The sequence below is a fragment of the Haplochromis burtoni genome, unplaced genomic scaffold (genome assembly GCF_018398535.1).
Source record: "Haplochromis burtoni strain Fernald_Lab_line unplaced genomic scaffold, NCSU_Asbu1 Contig_324, whole genome shotgun sequence".
Lineage (NCBI taxonomy): Eukaryota > Metazoa > Chordata > Actinopteri > Cichliformes > Cichlidae > Haplochromis > Haplochromis burtoni.
Genome location: NW_024582685.1, coordinates 317,245 through 336,671, shown reverse-complemented (window position 1 = coordinate 336,671; position 19,427 = coordinate 317,245). Strand labels below are relative to the sequence as shown.

At 40.0% G+C, this 19,427-nt stretch overlaps 1 protein-coding gene across 3 annotated transcripts in view; it reads left to right on the top strand.

The window, feature by feature from the left end:
* The first annotated feature begins 325 nt into the window (after positions 1–325).
* Positions 326–19,427, top strand: part of eps8l2 (EPS8 like 2) — a 34,063-nt gene continuing 14,961 nt past the window's right edge. Inside the window, exons 1-17 of one of the 3 annotated variants that reach the window (XM_005941688.3) lie at positions 326–648; positions 5,493–5,543; positions 5,987–6,033; positions 10,110–10,174; positions 11,683–11,844; positions 12,175–12,324; positions 13,191–13,270; positions 13,370–13,479; positions 13,575–13,645; positions 13,759–13,885; positions 14,841–14,929; positions 15,022–15,096; positions 15,835–15,983; positions 17,019–17,187; positions 17,277–17,311; positions 17,413–17,518; positions 17,751–17,873. In XM_005941688.3, the coding sequence (XP_005941750.1) occupies positions 5,509–5,543; positions 5,987–6,033; positions 10,110–10,174; positions 11,683–11,844; positions 12,175–12,324; positions 13,191–13,270; positions 13,370–13,479; positions 13,575–13,645; positions 13,759–13,885; positions 14,841–14,929; positions 15,022–15,096; positions 15,835–15,983; positions 17,019–17,187; positions 17,277–17,311; positions 17,413–17,518; positions 17,751–17,873 (1,593 nt within the window). In that variant the 5' untranslated portion in view covers positions 326–648; positions 5,493–5,508. Of the gene's footprint in view, positions 649–5,492; positions 5,544–5,788; positions 6,034–10,109; positions 10,175–11,682; positions 11,845–12,174; positions 12,325–13,190; positions 13,271–13,369; positions 13,480–13,574; positions 13,646–13,758; positions 13,886–14,840; positions 14,930–15,021; positions 15,097–15,834; positions 15,984–17,018; positions 17,188–17,276; positions 17,312–17,412; positions 17,519–17,750; positions 17,874–19,427 lie in introns of those variants that run through there. The other 2 variants (XM_005941689.3, XM_005941687.3) reach the window with 2 other exon arrangements.

Sequence of the window (19,427 nt, the reverse complement as noted above, 5' to 3'; positions counted from 1 at the left end):
AATGTCACCCACGACATCTCATGTGAGATCCCACGTGTCGTTTATATTTTGAAACAATGCTTCCAGCCGTTGCGCAAGGTTCCCCCACGGTAAACCGGAATAAGTAAAATTTTTTAAAGAACTGTTTGCACAATTACTCCTTTAACCACTTAAATTCCTTAAAATCAAACTGCGGGAGAATAAGGAAGGACTACCCCCCTCCTCCCGTTTGGCGCCGAAAGATTACATGATTTGCATTAATTTATATTGTAAAGAATAGTGACTGGCGACATTTTTTTTTTTTGCGAATGACTGGAGTTACACCACCAGCATATTTCAAAACTGTCACCATCCTGACAGATTCTGAGAAAAACACAAGGACCGACCCACCTTCCAAACAAGGTGTCCAAGGAGCTCCGCCCCTCTAAAGTTACCTGCAGAGTCACCTTCTCAACGGCGCAGTTTCTGAGAACCGACTGGAAGCTTCTTGTGCTACATTTGTGTAGTTTTGGAGTCCAGCGGGTTTACTGAGATTAGAGATAGTGCGAGATTTGCAGCGGAGGGTTTTCTTTTAGTCTTCTAGCTGCAGGTTGGGATGGCTGGCTGATGTTTAAGGCGCTGTTTCATCCACGTTTGTCACCTTTCGCATCCAATCCGGAAATTTTCACAGTAAGTTTCAATGATGGGTAACAGATATGCTAGTCAACTGTTTGTGTCTAAAGCCATTACATTAAATTTACATTAAAACGAATAAATAAATAAGTATTTGCTTCATAAATCGCAAATTGACTACACTGGAGCTTTTCAGTCGTGTCATACGATCTTGTGCGCCAGTAAAAGTTTAACTTTGCCCTTTAAGTTTGTCTTGTCTAAGTTTATATAATAACGCTGCGTGATTAGTAAAACGTATAAACTCCGTGTAACCTTGAGTACACCGATGTGAACCGAATGGATGGGAACCACCAGTCTTCGTGGAAGCAGTCAGTTACTGGCATGGAAGAAAGCAGATGGCAGTATAATAAACAAGTAATTGGTTCCTGTGTGGTCAAAAGTCATGTTTGCTGTTGTTTTAGACGTGGTGTGTTGAGGTTTTAAAAAAATATATATAATAAAAAATTTCAATTTTTTTGCAGAGAAAACAAATGGTGGTGGTCTGTTAGCATAGACTACATGTTAATGAATGAGCTTATAATATACACGATTTATTTTTTAATATTATATAGTGTAGTCTATAATCTCACATAAAGCCACTGTATCCAGCTGAGATCTATATCACCTGACTAATACAGAACATTCATTATTTAGATATAAAAACTAGATATTAACCTGCAAGTGTGCAAATACTTTATAAGTTAAAAAACATTAAAATTCATGAATAAGCTTCAGATAGTAGTAGTCAATGTTTGTTTTGTTTTTTGAAACACACACACACACACACACACACACACACACACTACCTCTAAGCATTTTTAATTAAAATGTGTTATTAGACAAAGACTCGTAGCTAATTTGTTATCACATTTTGTTAAGTTTGTTACTGATGAAGTATAACTGACACTCTTGCAGTGCATCAGGTACTGCATGTGCATTATCAAAAGTAATTTGATTACATGTAGATTTTCCTATGTAATTTCACACAGTACATTGTAAAGTGTTACATTTAATGGAGTCTGGTCAAATGAAATTTGCTCAATTAGCACACATCCAGTTTATACCAAGCACATATTCCTCAATGAAGAATTATTTGAATTAACAACACTTTGATTTGATATATTTTAGATGCATTTTGCACAAAGCTATCACTTCATGTTTTTGAGCGTGCATGTATTTGCTTTGCTTGCAGCAGAGCAGAAAAGTACACGTTGCTGCCCTAGTTTACATCTGATTTCACCAACCGTTTTAATTGCAGCATTTAACTCGATTGTCAAAGGATCATGGTTTAATTCCAGATTAATGGGTGTAGGAGTAACCTCCTAATATGCTGCACATTAATCACCAAAAGAGAAGTAATAGCTACTAATATGAGAGTCACAGTCTTTATAAAAGTTACTTCCAGCTATCATAACAGTGTGAGCGAGTTACAAAAAAGCAAGGAACTGTTATCACTAATGAGATTGTTTTTCAAGACCATGGGTCAGTGGTAATGGCACTTATAAGAGATCATTGATGCAGCACTTACTATATAAGCTGTTGGTTTTCTAACTTTGCAGCGTTGATGTTTTTAAAATAAGCGCATCTGTTGTAGTCGGACTCATTTGACATCAGTCTTCAAAAGAAGTGTTCCTTATACAAGAGTCAGCTAATGAGCATGTGCTGATTATGTCACAGTAATGAGGCTGTGACTCATTCGTGCAGCTTCAGGTGTGTTGTGGGGCGTTTGCAGTGTTGCTTGGAGCTGGAATGCTTTTTATATGTTGTTTGTTTTAGAGCTGTCGTTGAACGTAACTTAAGGAGCTGCAGTCTCCTGGGGTGTGAGAACCCCGAGAGATTTCATGCGTGTGGATATGCCAGGCTTAGAGCAGAGAGTGAAGGCCAGCAGACCTTTACTTTGTCTTTTTAAATTTCTGCCTACTGCAACTGAAATAGCCTCTTGTAGAACGTTTCTGTATTTTATTGTAGCTATTGCCTTTTCTGCAAATCCTGCACTAAAGAAACCTTTGTTTATTTAGTCCAAACCGTATGTGGCGTACTATGAGCAAAGAAATATTGAGGTTTTCATAATTATGCACGTTCCTGGAGAAAATCCACTTTGAAATATGCACGCACATAGATTTGAATTAACCTTCAGTGTTAAACCTTTATGTGAGTTTGTGGGTTTGTATTTGTTAGCATGCTGACAGACAGTTTTCAATCCAAAAACAATTATACCACAAATCTAAAATATGAGACTGTACTATAAGGCAGAGCTTTGCTGAGTCGGGACTCACACTCAGATAACTTTTTGTCAAAGAAAGCAATTCGATATCGGACCTAATTCTCTCAAATATGAAATTTAACCAGCCTGATATTGTTGTTCTTTTTTTCTTCTTAAATTAGTAGATTTAAAAGAAAGAACACGAGCATCCTCTGCTTCTTATTAACCCGGCCAAGGGGGTTATGTTTGTGGTTGTATTTGCATGCGTGCGTGCCATTTTGTCTGTAAACATAATAGCCTGAAATGTTTTGAATTAATTTTAATAAAACTTTGTAGAGGTGTAGAGTGGGCTCATGTTAGCAATCCATTATGTTTTGGCTTAGATCCACCAAGGTCTTTGAGGTCAACATAATGATTTGTTGGTTGAAAATTGGCAAAAAGCCTTAGAAACATTTATTCTTATTGTGTTGTCAAAGTAGGGGATGAAGATTTAAAATATAACTTCACATTTAACCTCTGACCTCTGAAGGTCAACAATGATATAAGGAGCTTCTAAGTATCACCTTACACGTCATGTAAAACTACTTGAAATTCTACTGCTTTTGTTTGTATTGTCAACATTTGTTTTATTTTGGCTTTGTTATGTACATTACAGTAACAGGTTATGACTGATTCAATACATAGCAGCTTGAATACATGTACAATGTTCCTGAATTATTAGATTTTTTTTTTTATTCAATTTTCTTAACTTGCTATTTATTACTAAATTGACTAAAAAATGTACTTAGCCGCAAAAATAATAAGCGTGTTAAAATAAGTTCCAGTGAGGCAAAAAACAAAATTCTGCACTTGGCACTTGTTTTTATTGATGTATATAGAAATGTATGTTTAAAAGAACCAAATTAATAATCAAATGTAAAATGCATTACTATTTCCTTAAAGTTAAATACTGCTCAGTGAGTGATCTGCCTGGGTGGAGGTTTTTGCTCTCAGAGGGCTCCTTGTTTAGTACGTAATTGTTGCTGTCATTCAGTGTAATTTCCTCTGAGTAAAGGGTTGTCATTATTCAGCAATACACACAATAAATGTCAGTAAGCGGAGGTGAGCAGGTGGCCTCTTGCCATCAAGTTCACAGCACTTGACACCCTACCTGTACTGCTTTGGCTTCACCTCCATCCTGAAACCTGGCAACAGGCCAGAACCGTGAACAATAGCACTGACGGAGGATGGCCAGAGTGATAAGGGCGGAAAGAGGAAGTCTATCTTTTGGGCAGGCTTACTAAAGTAAATATAGCCTTTTCTTTTCTTTTTTTCCCTTTGCTCATGTGACTCTTTGTTGTGGTAATCTTCAGCGAGGAGGTGGCCCCATCGTGGACATAACCATATTTTAACTTATAATAAGTATGATTGTGGTTGGCTAAACTGCTTTTATGAATTGCCCCCTCTTTGTTTCAAAAGATCTGAAGAGATTATCCGTAAATGAGATTAAGTTTATGATCGGCCAACGAGATAAGCTTTTCAGACCGCACCCGTACACATGTAACTGCTATAGGTTGTAGATAAGTAGCGTAGAGTAGTGCTTGTTAGGACGACATAACAGTTTTGACTTCAGGAAGGAGGTAAGGCATGACACGAGGAAATGTCAGAACAGTTTGTTTAAAAAAGAAAGATACTGGAATGTTTATACCTGTTGTGGGAAGCACGCCCAATGCCTCCGAGTATCTCAGTGTCAGTTTCCCACAGTTTGTGTCGTTGTAGAAACGTTGAAATTCCTTCTAAACGCTCATCCTTGTTTGAGGATACAAACTGAACTGGCTGCTTAAAGTGATATTTGGAGTCTAAAAGTCACTCCAGCTGTGAATTCAGTGTTGCGTTCAACTCACGGTGATTAGTGGTTCATGCATTGATAAAAAAAATTACTGTAATGGCATTTAGGTTTAATCTATTTATGGTCTGCAATGTAGCTGAAATCCTTATAAGTCCTTGCAAAATCTCTAGTGTGATAACGTGTTCATGCCAGTGACTATAAAAAAAGTCACCTGTACAGTCACTGGTTCAATCACAGTGTTTGTTGTGGCTCACATTATATAACCTTGTTGTGAATGGCTTGATAGACAGGTTAAAGTCTCCAGGCTGAAAGGTGTGTGACAGTTGTTTTCGCTCGTTTTCTGCTCCCACTGATCTCTCAGATTTAGATGCAGTGCTCTGTTACACGCTGCGTCCTTCGGGACTCTGACAATTATCAATGTGGATGTAAAAACCAACCGAGTTAATTAATTGCAGCTATGCAGATATAGTCTTCAACATGTTGGATCTAATTACACAGAGTACGTCAGCCTGCTGCCTGCCATTGTCCCAGATCAGCCCCCAGACTCTTAGCAGTACAGGCCAAACACCTGGCTCTCTACAGTGAAAAAACAGAGTGTGCAGCAGAGTACGCTTTGCATACTGGATCTGCAACTTTGATAATGTAGTTATATAGATTTATGAGCCTTTACCCTTTGGATTATAAATGAGCTCAAAGTGGAGTGCGAGGAATCTCTGCTTGGAAAAATGTCTGAGCTGTTTTTAAGACATGACACATGCTTATTGTAGGGTAAAATATTTTCCCTTCTCCTCCTTCTCTTCTCTCACTCTGTCTGTCATTTTCTTCATTCAGGTAGATGCCTTAAATCATGAATCACCAGGGATCTCCGCTGAAGCAAGCCAAGTGAGTGTCACATCCCTGCTGCTTCCCCTCTGGATGTTTACCTTTCAGTGTGTTAGCTAATGCTGCTGGGTTACTCTCACACAGGCAAGAGAAAATCACTAACCCAGTGTGTGGAAGGTGGTGTGGGTCAGGGACTTTGGGTACAGAGCCGCTCTGTTGAAAATTGTTTGTTTTGCCTGGGTCTCTGGCTCCAGCCTTCCCCTGTGCCCTACACCCCCCCCCCCCCCCCTCCCTCTTCCACTCTCCCTCTCTCCCTCTCCCTGATCCATATGCTCAGAATCTCAGGCTAATCTCATCCAGTGCTGGCCAGTCTCCTCTCTGTATATCACTCGTATTTTTTTCTGTGCATGCAAACGGGTTTGTGACACTTAACTATCGTGAGGTGCGGGTCAGAAGATGAAGGGCATGCTGCGTAACCCTGTACCCTCTTCTTGTCATTTCAGTGGAGTGGCCAGATCGGACAGCAAGCTCAGCGCCAAGGCCCTCTATGGTAAGTGGCTTCATGGAAGTAGGTTGAGGTGTTGCGCCGTTTGTTCCTGAAAGATCATTTTGTTGTTCGCTTGTTTCCAGAACTTTGTTGCGACATGCCCTTATTTCTGCGGCATGACTCACAGCAGACTAGCTACAGTTTACAGCTTGTCATTGAAGAGTTTGGACACTCTTACGTGTCGGGGAATTAGATGTTTAGTATTGAGAATTTGCTTACTTTCTTGCAAGAATCTGTTACTGAAAATAGATCCCAGCAAATGCTCTATACTTTTTTTTCACATTGCTTGGTTTACTTAAAAATGAAACTATAGATTTGTGACCAATTTTTAAGGATTTACAGCTTTAGCTGTATTTTCTTAATTAGATACCTTTCCAAACTGTTCCTAGTCAGTCTGTGTGGATTAGCCCTGTTACTGACACAAATCACAACAATTTTCCATTTGCTTTGCAAATGACTGTGTCCGGAAACTCACTCTGTGGCATGTTGCCGCAGGTGTAGTCCTCACTGGACTGTATGTATGCCAGTGTGTGTGTATCTGCACTTAGTCACATTCTTTGAATTCAGGGATATGCTTGTTATTTTAGTGTCCCATTTGCATTGTTGGGCTGCATTACCAATCGGTAGTAAGTGCTATTAAACTCAGTAATCCAGTACTGGCATGAAGTGACTTTTTATTTTAGCTGTTGCATGCTTGTCTTAGGGTGTGTGTCACTGAAATTCGCTTACACTGCAGGGTGTGGCAGTTTTTAATGTGTGGTTGGAACAGGGTGAGGTGGCCATGTCTTGCAGGTGAATAAAGGGCACATTGAAAAGTGAAAAGGAAAAGGCGGACTCAGGCCTCCGGTCCTCCCCTCGTTGCCTCAGACATTAGCTCACTGGTTCCTGCCAACACCTCCTTCCACACTGTCAACATAAAGAACTATTTCACAACATAGTAGGCACAGATAGAAACCTACGCCGAGCTACAGCAGAACAACCCACTTTCCTGCATGGCCAAATTTAGAATCGCCTGAAATGGCAGATGACGCTATTGTAGGGATGCAAGATGTTCCCAAAACTTCTGACTGTGCACCTCGTTGTCTGTGTGACATATCGGAGCTGTAAATCATCCAAATATCCACAGGAAACTCCCACTCTAGCAATCTTTGTGAAGTATCCCACCGTACGTGTGATGAGCTTGTGTTGTTTGGCAGATGGTCACCACTACCGTCTCACTGCAGGGTGACAGCCACGTGCCCATCCTTTTTAACCCCAAGAGGCAACAGTGGAAAATACTGAACACCAACCATGACAGTGCTAGATATTTGGTAGGTCAGTGTAGGATGGTTGTTCACACTATGCTGAATAAACACACGTACATTAGTTAAATTATAACAATCTCCCATATGCAAACCACCCTACCATTCACACAGTGCAGTCCAGCAGAAAAACGAATGCAAATGATGCACAGGTCCTCCCACTTGATCTGTTATCAGCAGCAGCAGCAGCTTTGGGGTAAAGCAGAAAGACGCCACTTAGGACTCATCATCTGCGGACTTGAAAATCACCTGGCAGCTATAATAAGTTTCTCGGGAAGTTTTGGGTTGAGGATCACAGGTAAACTTTTTCTTGGGTGGGACTAAATCAACAGGTTCGAATTGATGTTTTCCTGCTCTGTTGCTTTTCTTGAATGTCTGTGTTGTTTTGTATTTCAGTTGAATCTCTGTGATTGATCCACTGCATTTAGTGTCTCTTCTTTTGGTTAGTGGTGTCAGGCTGTGAGAGGTGTTGATGTGGTCCTTGCTAGCAACATATGGTCAAGTCTTTGTTGACGCAGCCGGAAACTTCCGTATCTAAAGGGTGGTGGCACAGTTAGAAAGAAATCACAAAGTTTTGCCATCAAGGTGTTGGTGATTGACTAGATATATAATTGTGATGATGCAATTTCTCATTATTAGTCAAACTGATTCAAAATTCTTTGTCTGCTACTCAGATAATCACCAGTTTTGTTGGTTTTGGATTGAATCCCATTAAATATGTTTAATAGTTTCCCAGTATAGGATTGTCCGATTGACCTGGGTCATGTATTGGTTTGATAATCTGCCAGGGAGCCATGTTTGTCACTGGTCATTGACTCTTCAGACCTCTGAGGATTTGCCCATCTGCCTGCTAAGTGGCTGTTATTGCAAGCTGCCGTGGCACTGTGAATTGACTGGCATAAATGTCAGTCATTAATAAGACATGGGGGGAGCTCGTCTTTCAGATCGACACCCGACGCTTGTGTTTCACCTGTGAGGAGCCAAGCAGAGAGGAAATGGCTGGAAGAGGAAAGAGAAATGCTTTCATTGTTTTGGCAGCGGTTGCGCTGGCTCTAAAATTGTCCCCTTTAGAGGTCTTGTTTCATCACAGGCAAACATGTAGGACTCTAAGAAGCATGTTCATTACCACAATGAATTGGAATATCGAATATTAGAATGTCATTTAAAGCATTATTGCACATTTTGGTAAGTGCTAGGCAAACAGAGTGGCTTTGTGTTGCTGTAAAGCACATGAACAGAACTATGTCTGTACGAATAGAAAATCTGCGTGACATAAGCGTGTTGATTTTGTTGGGTAGGGGACTGGGGACACAGAGCGAGTTGATATCTAGCAATGGAGTTGATAGAGCCATGCTCTCATTTAACCGTAATTGTTACCTGCAGACTATTCAACTGGTAAATGGGTCAATGAGCACACTGGCACACTCATTTGTAATCAGCCTGTTCAAAAAGAAAGCCTTGAGCCAACAGCACACGCAGTGCATGCAGCACATGCAGCACATGCATCACGCTAACACAATGGTGACATGAGTTTCAGTGTTTTTGTGCATCGGACATTTGATATGGATCACTGCATGTTGAACCTAGGCTTTGAAAAGGTTAAATGTTTTTTGGTTTTGTTTTGTTTTTTTTAAGCTGCTGTGATTTATGTTTTTATCATTACATTTTTCTCAAAACGTGTAACGCACCCTAATCTGCAGCTGTCATCGTGTTTATTGAGCTTTACTGAGCTTATTGTCTCAAATAGTTTTTGCTTGGAACTTATTTTTATGTATGAAATTTTTTTTGTGACAAATGGGCCAGATGTGTAGATGAAACCTAGAGCTTCCTAATCTGTAATCTGTAATTCTACAGTGTCTGCACTGTAGAATTTGACTGTTTTGTGAATAAGGAAGCATTAATGGTGGGTTTAGATTTAGTTTCAAGTATTTGTAAAGGCTTATCAAGCGTGTCTTAAAACAAGCCTGAACGTGACCTTTTTCCTTACTGTATTGAATGCAGTTGTTCCTATTGCAGCAGTGTGCAAAAGTCTTAGGCTATTAAGTTATAATTTGCTGTTATTTCTTTAAGTTTAAGCCTTCAGGAATAGTTCTCCAGTTGTAGCGGTAATCGTTTCAGCCGTCTCACTACTCGAGAACTTTAAGGTGTGGAAATTGTACTTCAGTCTGATTTTTACAGCTTTTAACCAGCTGAAAGGTAAAGATGAGGAAGTGTGACGCTGTCACTGATCTTTGACCCTCCAGTAAATCTGTGCCTCTGAACGGTGCGCTGGATCTGACGAAGATTTAATCCCAGCTCGGCCAAAATATTTTAATATGGAGCACAGTGAATTAATACTCAAGTATCCTCTGATTTCACACTTAATTATGAATTTCTCACATAGCTCTGATCTTGTGTTACTTGCCCTCAGGCAGCAGGCAGCTGCAGATCTATTCCTTTACCTTAAAATATAGTCGAAAATCATAAGGTTGAAAACTTTATTTTAGAAAGCGTGCAATATATCTGAACAGTGTAGTTAACATTGGGATTAGCAGTTGACCTCATGGAAAAAGTAAAAGGAGCATACATTACGTGTCTTTGTCACTTCCTTATTGCCCTCCTGCTGTTCTCAGCTTTAATGCGTCCTTTCAGCTGTTCACTCCGCTAAAAGGTTCAACCTGTGGAGTTGAGGTCAATGTTGTTTATATAGGTGTACATATATACAGCAGGATCGCAGGCAGCACCGAGGAGGTTTTTACTTTCTGAAATGTAAATTTATTTTTTTGTTCTTATCAACAGAGCAGAGGAAAAAATACTCCAACTCCAATTTTATCATGCAGGAGACGTCGCAGTATCACGTTGAGGTAAAATGATCATTATTTCATTGATTTTCATATCTCATTGTATTTCAAAATTAAAGCAAAGAAGCGTAGACTCACACAGTGTGCGTTCATTCATTTATTCAGTGTTACACTTATTTTAACACACTTTAACTTCTTATTTCGCTCATAAGGATTTTAGAGGTCATTAATGTAAAATGAATTTAAGTGTTTATGAAACCGCGGTATTCTTATGCACAGTGTTTTTGTCATTGCTCTGCCTTTATAGCAGTTTTTAAAACTTTTTTAGACTACGGTATAATGTAGTAGTATGTTACTGGAGATGTCTGTGTTTACATTCCATGCAACGAAGACGTAATATTCAGTGTCCTGATCATTCAGGGCGTTACTGTGAGATTTATCTGTAAATTTCTTTTACATTATCTCATATAATGCTGTTAACTTATGGATTTAAAATGCTTATCACGTAATCTCATTTGCAAAGCAAGATAACGACACTATGAAGGTTATGGCATATTGTTCTTTTGCCCAGAGATAAAAGCTGACACACAGGTTCATCTTCTGATTACATTTCACTTACTGGAACTTTGTTATAATAAAACAGTCGGGCCTTTGATTGCAGCAGTAATGAGCTAATGTTGGAACGACTGAGTCCGAGACGTGCTTTGGGTCAGGCATGTTTCTGAACTATGTCCTGTGTCCACGTTAATAGGATATCTTCTAAATGCCTTCCCCATTATCACGCATGGGTGAGTAATGATACACAAGATAACAATCCTGGTGCCAGCAGCCACTTAGTGGCAGTAGTTCAGTTTTGATCAGATAAACAGAAACTCACCCAGCTAAACAAAAGTCAGTTAAATGAAGCATTTATATAGCAAGAGAGTACAGTTAAAGGAATGAGGGAACATTTTTATTTGTTTTCTTGCTGAGAGTTGGATAAGTAGATTGATTGTGGCTCTGTGTACTCTATGGAGTCACCGCAGGTTAGCTTAAAGACCGAAGACAGGGAGGTGGCTCCCCGGGTTAACTAATTAACAAGTTATGCTATACTTAATAATAAAAAAGTGTAGAAATAAACACTGTGGTGCCAGACTGTTTCTTGGCTGCCCCCTGCACTTCCAGGAGTTTTGTCATTGTGTGTCATTGTGTGTCATTGTGTCATCGGTCAACAGTGAACAGCCTGCTACTCCCAGCCAAGAAACGCATACTTGGCACATGCTTCTTTTCTTGATGAGAGATTAAAAATAACTTATAATGTGTTAATTAGGAAACTTTTGAGCTGCTTCGAGGCAGAATTTTCTATTTGTTTCTTTCTATTTCAGTCCTAAAGCTGTAATCTGATATAGGGTCTAAGCATAAAGTAAGCATATCCCAAATGTCACAAGCTTCCTTCCTTATATTTGAAAAGTACATCAAGTATATTGCAAATTATGACTAACCACTTTCTTGAGCACAGCTTCAAGTGCAGGTGCTGTTTTTAGTTGACTTCCACTAACATACTAAGTCACCAACAACTGTTTTCTCTGCAGCATCTTTCCACATTTGTTATGGACAAGACAGAGTCCATCGCCACAGTGGATGATGCAATCAAGAAACTGATTCTTCTGGACTCAAAAGACAAAATCTGGACCCAGGAGATGCTCCTCCAGGTCACAGACAAGTCAGTCAGACTTTTGGATTGTGATACGCAGGTACAGCTCCAAGCATCTGTTTACACCTCAGAACATTATTTCAACATGAAATACCGACATTTCTGTGTTCCAATAGCATTAAATGACAGGCAAGGGAGATGAACAACATTAATAATCTTGTTGCATTGTGTTCATTAGTCCTGAACACAGTCAGACTTGCTGTATATATTTTGTTTTCCTTTGCAATGCTACAATAGAGTCCTGTAATTATGCCTTTTCTCTCGTACAAGTCATTTAGAAGGCTATGTGTCTGATTATTTTGTACTCAGTTGGTGTCTCGCTCTTTCCCTATTTCCACCTCTTTCTTATCTTTTTGTTGTTCTGCTACAGGAAGAGTTGGAGAACTTCCCTCTTCCAACCATCCACATGTGTCAGACGGTGCTGAATCAAACCCGTTACCCCTCCGTGGTGCTGCTCGTGTGTCAGGACAAGGACCAGTACAAACCCGACATCCACTTTTTCCACTGCGACGAAGTGGACGTGAGTTTTTGTTTGAATACGCCACATTATTACATTGTCTTTGTATGATGGATGGCTTTGTGTTTTATATCATTAAGAAAACCTAGCTGCTGATACCAGAGCACTACAGGTCAGATTTCAGCACTATTGTCTTTGCAGCCAGTATATTTGTATGGAGGAAGCTGGAACTCTGTTAACTCACTGTAATAACATTATGTCTGTGTAGTTCAGAATCACCACTAGTCAGTGTTGTTTCCTGGCTCCGAATGAGGCTTTGGGGATTGATTTTGAATATAAGGGCCAATGTTCCATGTTGGAGTAAAGGCAGTATTTCTGTGTTACCTTATTTGATTAACTTCCTGTTATTTCAGGCCATTTAAGGCCATTTAAAAATGACTTCTTTGTTGGTTTAAATGTCAAAAATGGGTTTTATTAGAATGCTGGATCTTTTAGCCTTGGCTAAGACTAGACAAGAAAGCGCTGGGTCATAAAGATTTACTAGAGTGACCTTTGCTTTATCACATGAGGATTGTGTTTGAGAAAAAACAGAAATCACCATAACCAACAACACAAACCAGATATAGTGTTGTTAAAAATGTCTAGAGCCAGCAGCTTTCACGTCTTTACATCTGGATATATTTCAGATTTGAGAATTAAAGTTTGCAGGTGTTAACATGCTTTAGAGAGGTGAATTCAGTGTAATGTAAAACTTTAAACCATGTGAGTTGGTCAAATAAGTTTATATTTGTCTTGTTGTTTAACCTTTTTCACACTCTCACTGAAATAACTTTTTTTTCTCTTTTTTTTGGTATGGCTCAGAGTGAACCTACTAAATGGGAATATTTTAATATTAATGTTAACTTGTGTCTCTCCCTCCCTTTCTTCAGGCTGAGATGGTTCATGCAGACATTGACAGTGCCATTGGAGACGTCAAGCACGGGAAGAATATGAGGCCTCAGACTCTGAAGTGAGATTAGTGCTAATATATGTAAACTCATGCAGTCAAAGACACATTCGAGAAGGTAACTAGCTGCGAGCTAACTTGTCATCATGTCTTGCCGTTAAGGGTGAACCAGGAAAAAATGAAGCGTCACAGAGAGACTATCCTCCCCCCGTCGGCCCCTAAGGGCCCACCACCTGCCGCAAGGGGACGAGTGGCAGCCGTGGACACACAGGGTGAGATTTCACACGCATCCACGGCTCGCTTTTTATTCTAAATGTTTTGTTCAGTGGTCAATTTGATTCATTTTTGTCTCTTTTTGTCTTTGTAGACAGACGAGCTTTCAGGCAAAGTGACTCAGAGTCACATGAAAAGCTGGCCCAGCGCATTGAGAAGGATGTGGTGAGTGCCTTTCTTTATCCACAGGGACACCTGCTAATATGCTACGCTGCTCCTTTCACGTCTCATGTAGCTACATTCTTCAAAGCCTAAACCTGAGCATTTGTCCCCCTCAGCAAATCCTTAACTGTGCCCTGGATGACATTGAGATCTTTGTGGCACGGCTGCAGAAGGCAGCAGAGGCCTTTGCTCAGCTCAACCAGCGCAACAAGAGTAAGAAGAATAAGAAGAAAGGACCAGCAGGTCTGTCTCCCTTTCTTCTCATCTGGTGGCACAAACACAGTGACAATATGTTCATATTGCTCACGTCGCCATGTTTGTGTCTCTTTGTGTCCTGTGGCCAAGGACTCTCATCCACTGATGTATGTGTTGTAGTAGTGGCCACTTTGGGCTTCTTTTAAGTAATACGATTCTCATTATGCAACTCTTATAACTGGAGTAATATTATTGCATTCTTCCACTTTAAAATGACGGCAAACCAAAACAAACCGATATTCTGTTTGATCTCTCTTGGAGGCGGTGGTGTGTGACGTCAAAGCAGTCGCCTCCTGTGATTGTTGCACAAAGCAATAATATTACTGTAAATGTTGCTGAGTAATGTTTTACTGCCCAAGGCTGGCGCTGATGTGATGTTTTATGTCAACACGCGTGTGCAGTTAAGCGTAACGTGCATATTACATGCGACACTGTCCTTGTGTGGGGTCAGGAGACAAACGCACATGTGTGAGTTTATCCACATCGTCTGGTAATAACGATGTGTGGTCAAGTGTGCTGGAAGTGACGAATTCTCCGTTTTGAGAATTTGTTTCTCAACTTTGAGGTCAGTGTCTTATCTACTGTCACTTAATCTGGGTAAGAATTATCAGTCAAATGTCATTCTGAACCTCTCATAACTGTGAGCTATTGAGCTCAGGTTGAGAAACACTGCTGCACCACGTTCTCTCGTACTCTCTGGCCAAAGGTGACCTGTATCTATAAAGCTGATTGAGGCTATCTGCTAACTACCATTTCTGTGTCACTGTCTTTTATTTCACTGGAAACGAAAGCCATAAGCTTCTGACTAGATGAGCATTCAGGCTTTTATGACTTTGACCTCTGGCCAGAAAGTGAAAACTGTGTCCCATCTGTATTGTGTCTGTGTGGCCGGCGGGTAACTCTGGAGTCTGTGTGTGGTCATTGTTGCATTGGTTGTTTGCAGAGGGCGTGCTGACCCTGCGAGCCAAGCCCCCCTCTGAAGCAGAGTTCATTGATAGCCTGCAGAAACTGAAACTGGCCTTCAACCTCTTGGTGAGATATCAAAGCACCTAGCCTCCCTCATTCATCAGCTGTTGTCTCTTCAACGCCTCATTGCTGTGTGCCTGTCACTGCGCTCCCTGCAGGCCAAACTGAAGAAACACATACAGAACCCAAGTGCATCTGAGCTGGTTCACTTCCTCTTTGGCCCTCTGGAGCTGGTAAGAGTTTTTCTGATCTCACATAAGTGGATTATCCCAAAAGTCAACAATATACTCTATGCATGCATGTTACTGTTAGTTTTGTCATTTGATGCCTTAGCATTGACTGAGCTCAGCCCACAGGCATATCTGATGGGAACGCATTAGGCCTCTTTCAGTTCACAGATGAGAGCAGTTCAGCATTTTTGCCATCAGGCATTTTAGCTTTGTAACACACCCACTAAACTCTCACCAGACTGGAGCAACGTGGTTTTCAGCTATACTACAGGTGCAGCTGCACTTACATAATGTTGGTTTTCCAAACCACAGTCTTCTGCCACACCTTCGATACTGCTGGATGGAAGCGCAAAACCAGCCTCTGTTTATATGGCGCAGTAATCTTTGAACACATTGGTTTTATGCAGCTGAGAAAAAGAAAACGCCTCATACAGTACGCCTTCTTGACTGCTAGTTGTCCTCCAAGGACGGTGTCAAAATACGGAAACTCAAAATATTCCGAGCAGTTCAATATTTCGGACAATTTAAAATGATTTTTTTCCTCTTTAAATACTTTTACTTGTGCAGTAAAGTGAAAATGGTAAACGTTTACATGCTGAATTCAATACTCAAATACCAAGTTTGCATAACTGTTTAAAAAAATGTAAAAAGAGCTCTAAGTGATACCTTTACAGGTAATACACCGTAATGCTTCTGTATGGTGAATGCTATGCCAGCTGTAAACACTTGGTGCATCTACAGGTGCTGCAGAGCTGTGGAGGTCCTGACCTGCCGCGGTCAGTCATGTCTCCTCACCTGTGTAAAGATGCTGTTGACTTCCTGCGGGGACACCTCACCCCAAAAGAAATGACCATCTTTGAACTGCTTGGGGAAGGTTGGACCAGACCCAGGTATATTTGCGGTGTTGTCATGGATACAAACACTCTGGTTATGATTCAGTGCTTGTGACATGGATCTCTTTTGTCGCAATCTTGCCCTGCGGGGGGTCGGGGTGACCATGTGGTCCTGCGTAAAATGCTGAACTACGTTTTACAGTTGCAATTAAAGAAGCGACAAAGCTAAACAGGGCTGCAAAGTGTTGTTTTAGGATGTTTTACTCTAGCAGCGGTGTTTAATTTGATATACCGGTATGACAATTAAAAGTTGAACTAATCTACAGAGACTGAAACTAAATGAAGCCAAAGCTGCCTTATGTCATGCATGCATGTGTTATTGTGTCCAAATTCTAAATCTAAATATAGTAAATGTAATCCTAAATTATCTGTCCCAGTGTCAAATGTGTTTTATGGCACAAGCATGACATACAGTAAGAGGTGCAGGTACTTACATATTTGCCTCAATTGCAGAAGCATGCAGAACTGCAAGGAATTTTTATTTGTTTGTTTGTAAAATAGTTAAGAGGTTCATGTATGATAGACCTAATGTCTAATCATTACAAGACGTCATAGTAAGCTAGTTAAAATTATGTGAGTAATGCTGTCAGTTTTCATATTTACAGTCAGCTTTTTCAATAGAACATCAAAAAAACATATGTTTAAAATTAAGAATAAATATATTTATAATATATTTATAAATCTACAGTGTTACGGTTACCTTCAACATACTGTAAGCATTTTCAGATGAAAATCTGCATTTTCTTCTAATGATATATCCCCTGTCTTAATTAGCATTTGTAGGACACAAAACACTTTGAAAATTTTAAAAAAAATTTGAGCAAATTATGATCATTTTTCATTGTGCAGTGAGATCTGATTTCATAGATTTGGATGGATGAAGAAGTTTAGCACCCCCTGAACATTATGGCAGTTTCCCCATGAACAGCAATGACCAGTTCAGCATCTGCACTGGTACTGCTAGCTCTGTCTCCACAGTAGAGTAGCTCAAGTGCAATTTTTTTGACCATCCCTTTACTCGTCTTCCTGCAGAGCCGAGTGGCCGAGGGATCAGTGCGCTCCTCCTTATTACCCGAAGTTTCGAAACGGCTGGGAGCCGCCGGCGGAGCTTTTCTTGACATCCCCTTGGGAAACGGAAGGACCCTCTGCCCCCCTAGCTTCCCCCTCAAGCCCAACTTACAGTAAACACAAACCTGAGGATGTAAGGCTTTTATTAAATGTTCCCTACCTGTGGAAAAAATAAATGCCGGTATCTGTAAATTTGTTTATTTATTTTTGGTTCTTTTTCAGTATTACAGGCCTCATCCCTCAAGCCCCTTAAATGGGTAAGTAATGAGGTCCTCCACATACTTTTTATTTATTTTTTGGTGTTTTTCCACATGTGATATCACAAAATATAAAACTTTGACACCATGTGTCTCCACAGGTCCTACAATGGGATCCCTCAGGCCCCCAAATATGCCAAAATTCGCTACAGCTTTGTCGCGCGGAATGCCAACGAGCTGTCAGTGCTGCAGGATGAAGTCCTCGAGGTTGTAATGACATATTCTTTTGTCCTTCATTTGACGTTTGTAATTTCAACCAATTTGATAGTTTTACTCATTTACTTGGACATTTTAACTGCTGAATGGGAGTGTGTTACCTGTAAACCCGTCATATGGTGCTAAAACACAAATGGTAGCAAACCAATTTCAGCTGTGCACAGGTCAAGCGTCTGTCACCATTTGCAGTACAGTGGAGTAATGCGTGAACTGTCTTTTGCAGGTGTTAGAGGATGAAAAACAGTGGTGGAAACTACGGAACCGCAGCGGGCAAGCCGGCTATGTCCCATATAACATCCTGGATGTTGTGACAATAGAAGAGCCAGAGGTCCCCTACTCCTACCAGGTGACCAACACCTGCCCGTCTGCATTTTTAAAACTCTTTTTTGGTTCTATTTGAAAACGAATAAAACACACACATTTGACTGTTTAGACTTTATTGTTTACCCAAAGTTTAAGATCCTTCCTAGTCATGACACCACAGTTCCGAAGTCCGTCTGACTGCTATAAAGCATTCACGATAACAGATTAGATTAGATTGATAGTAATTTGTGAAAAACATAGCTGTTACCAATGGCATCTCATGTCATGAAACAAATGTGACTTGTTAGTTCATCGTGCCCAAGAGCCGATGAGCTCATGCAATGGCAACGATGAGGCATGAATCCGTCCCGCCACAATTTGCGAGAATTGCTATTCCTGCTAGAGTATTACTCAGAATGCAGTGAAACACAGTGATCACCTGATGGGTCTTTAACCAAACTGTACTCAAGTTCAAGGTCACAGGGGTTGTTTTACAAGCACGTTTCTATTTTCATAAGAATCTCTGCTATTCCTAAAACGCTGGTCAGGTTTTAGTAATTAATTTGTCCTGGATGTGACTCTATTGACTTCTCAGTGAATTTTAATTAGTTTGTTGCAACAAAACTTGTAACTTTCTTTCTGTACTTCATGCATTACTTAATATTTACCTGTGATTTGTGAAGTATGATGAGCTGGATGGGCTACATCTGGGTTTTATTTTATCCTTTAAATCCCATGCATCTTAGCTGTTTAGATGTTATTTTGTTTGATATTCTTCTGTGTCTAAACTAGTGTGCAATATAATATAGCCACACTGAGTGACTTCTCACATGCCTCAGCAGCCTGTTTCTCAGCTCTGCTTGCAGCATGAGGGTTTCTGACTGAGCTCTCAGCAGTCAGGCTGCATTTTGGGCAGTGCCAGACTTTGCCAAGGATAAACAATGTATGTAATAAAATAAGATCATATAAGTGCTTCTGCTGCATGGAATTTGATCTTTTCTTTTCCTTTCTTTTCCGTTCTCAAGCCTTGGTTAAGATACCTAAAAAAATGGTCCATTGTTTTGTTTCCATTTTTTGCTTTGGAAAAAGAAAGGAAGGAAAATGGTTTCATGTGTCTGTAAAAAGAATGTGCTTTTTAGTGGGGTTTTTTTTTAGTAACAATAATAAAAGAATTCAGTGCAGCCACAGGACAAATAATACTTTTCATTTTTTTCTTCACCTTTGTTTACACTGTACAGAGCCATGTCACTTTAGCTGTAATCTTATCTTCACTTCATAGACCAGAGGAGGCAAAAGTACAGACTTTTTGTACTTAAGTAGAAGAACAGATACTTGTGTTAAAAATATTCCGGTAAAAGTTGAAGTACTAAATCAACTTCTTTATTCAAGTTAAAGTAAAAAATACAGGCTCTGAAATGTACTCAGAGTAAGAAAGTAAAAAGTAGATCCTTGAAGGACAGTTCTACCAAAATTCTTCTCTATCTGTTTTTATGCAAAGTATACTAGATAGATAGATAGATAGATAGATAGATAGATAGATAGATAGATAGATAGATAGATAGATAGATAGATAGATAGATAGATAGATAGATAGATA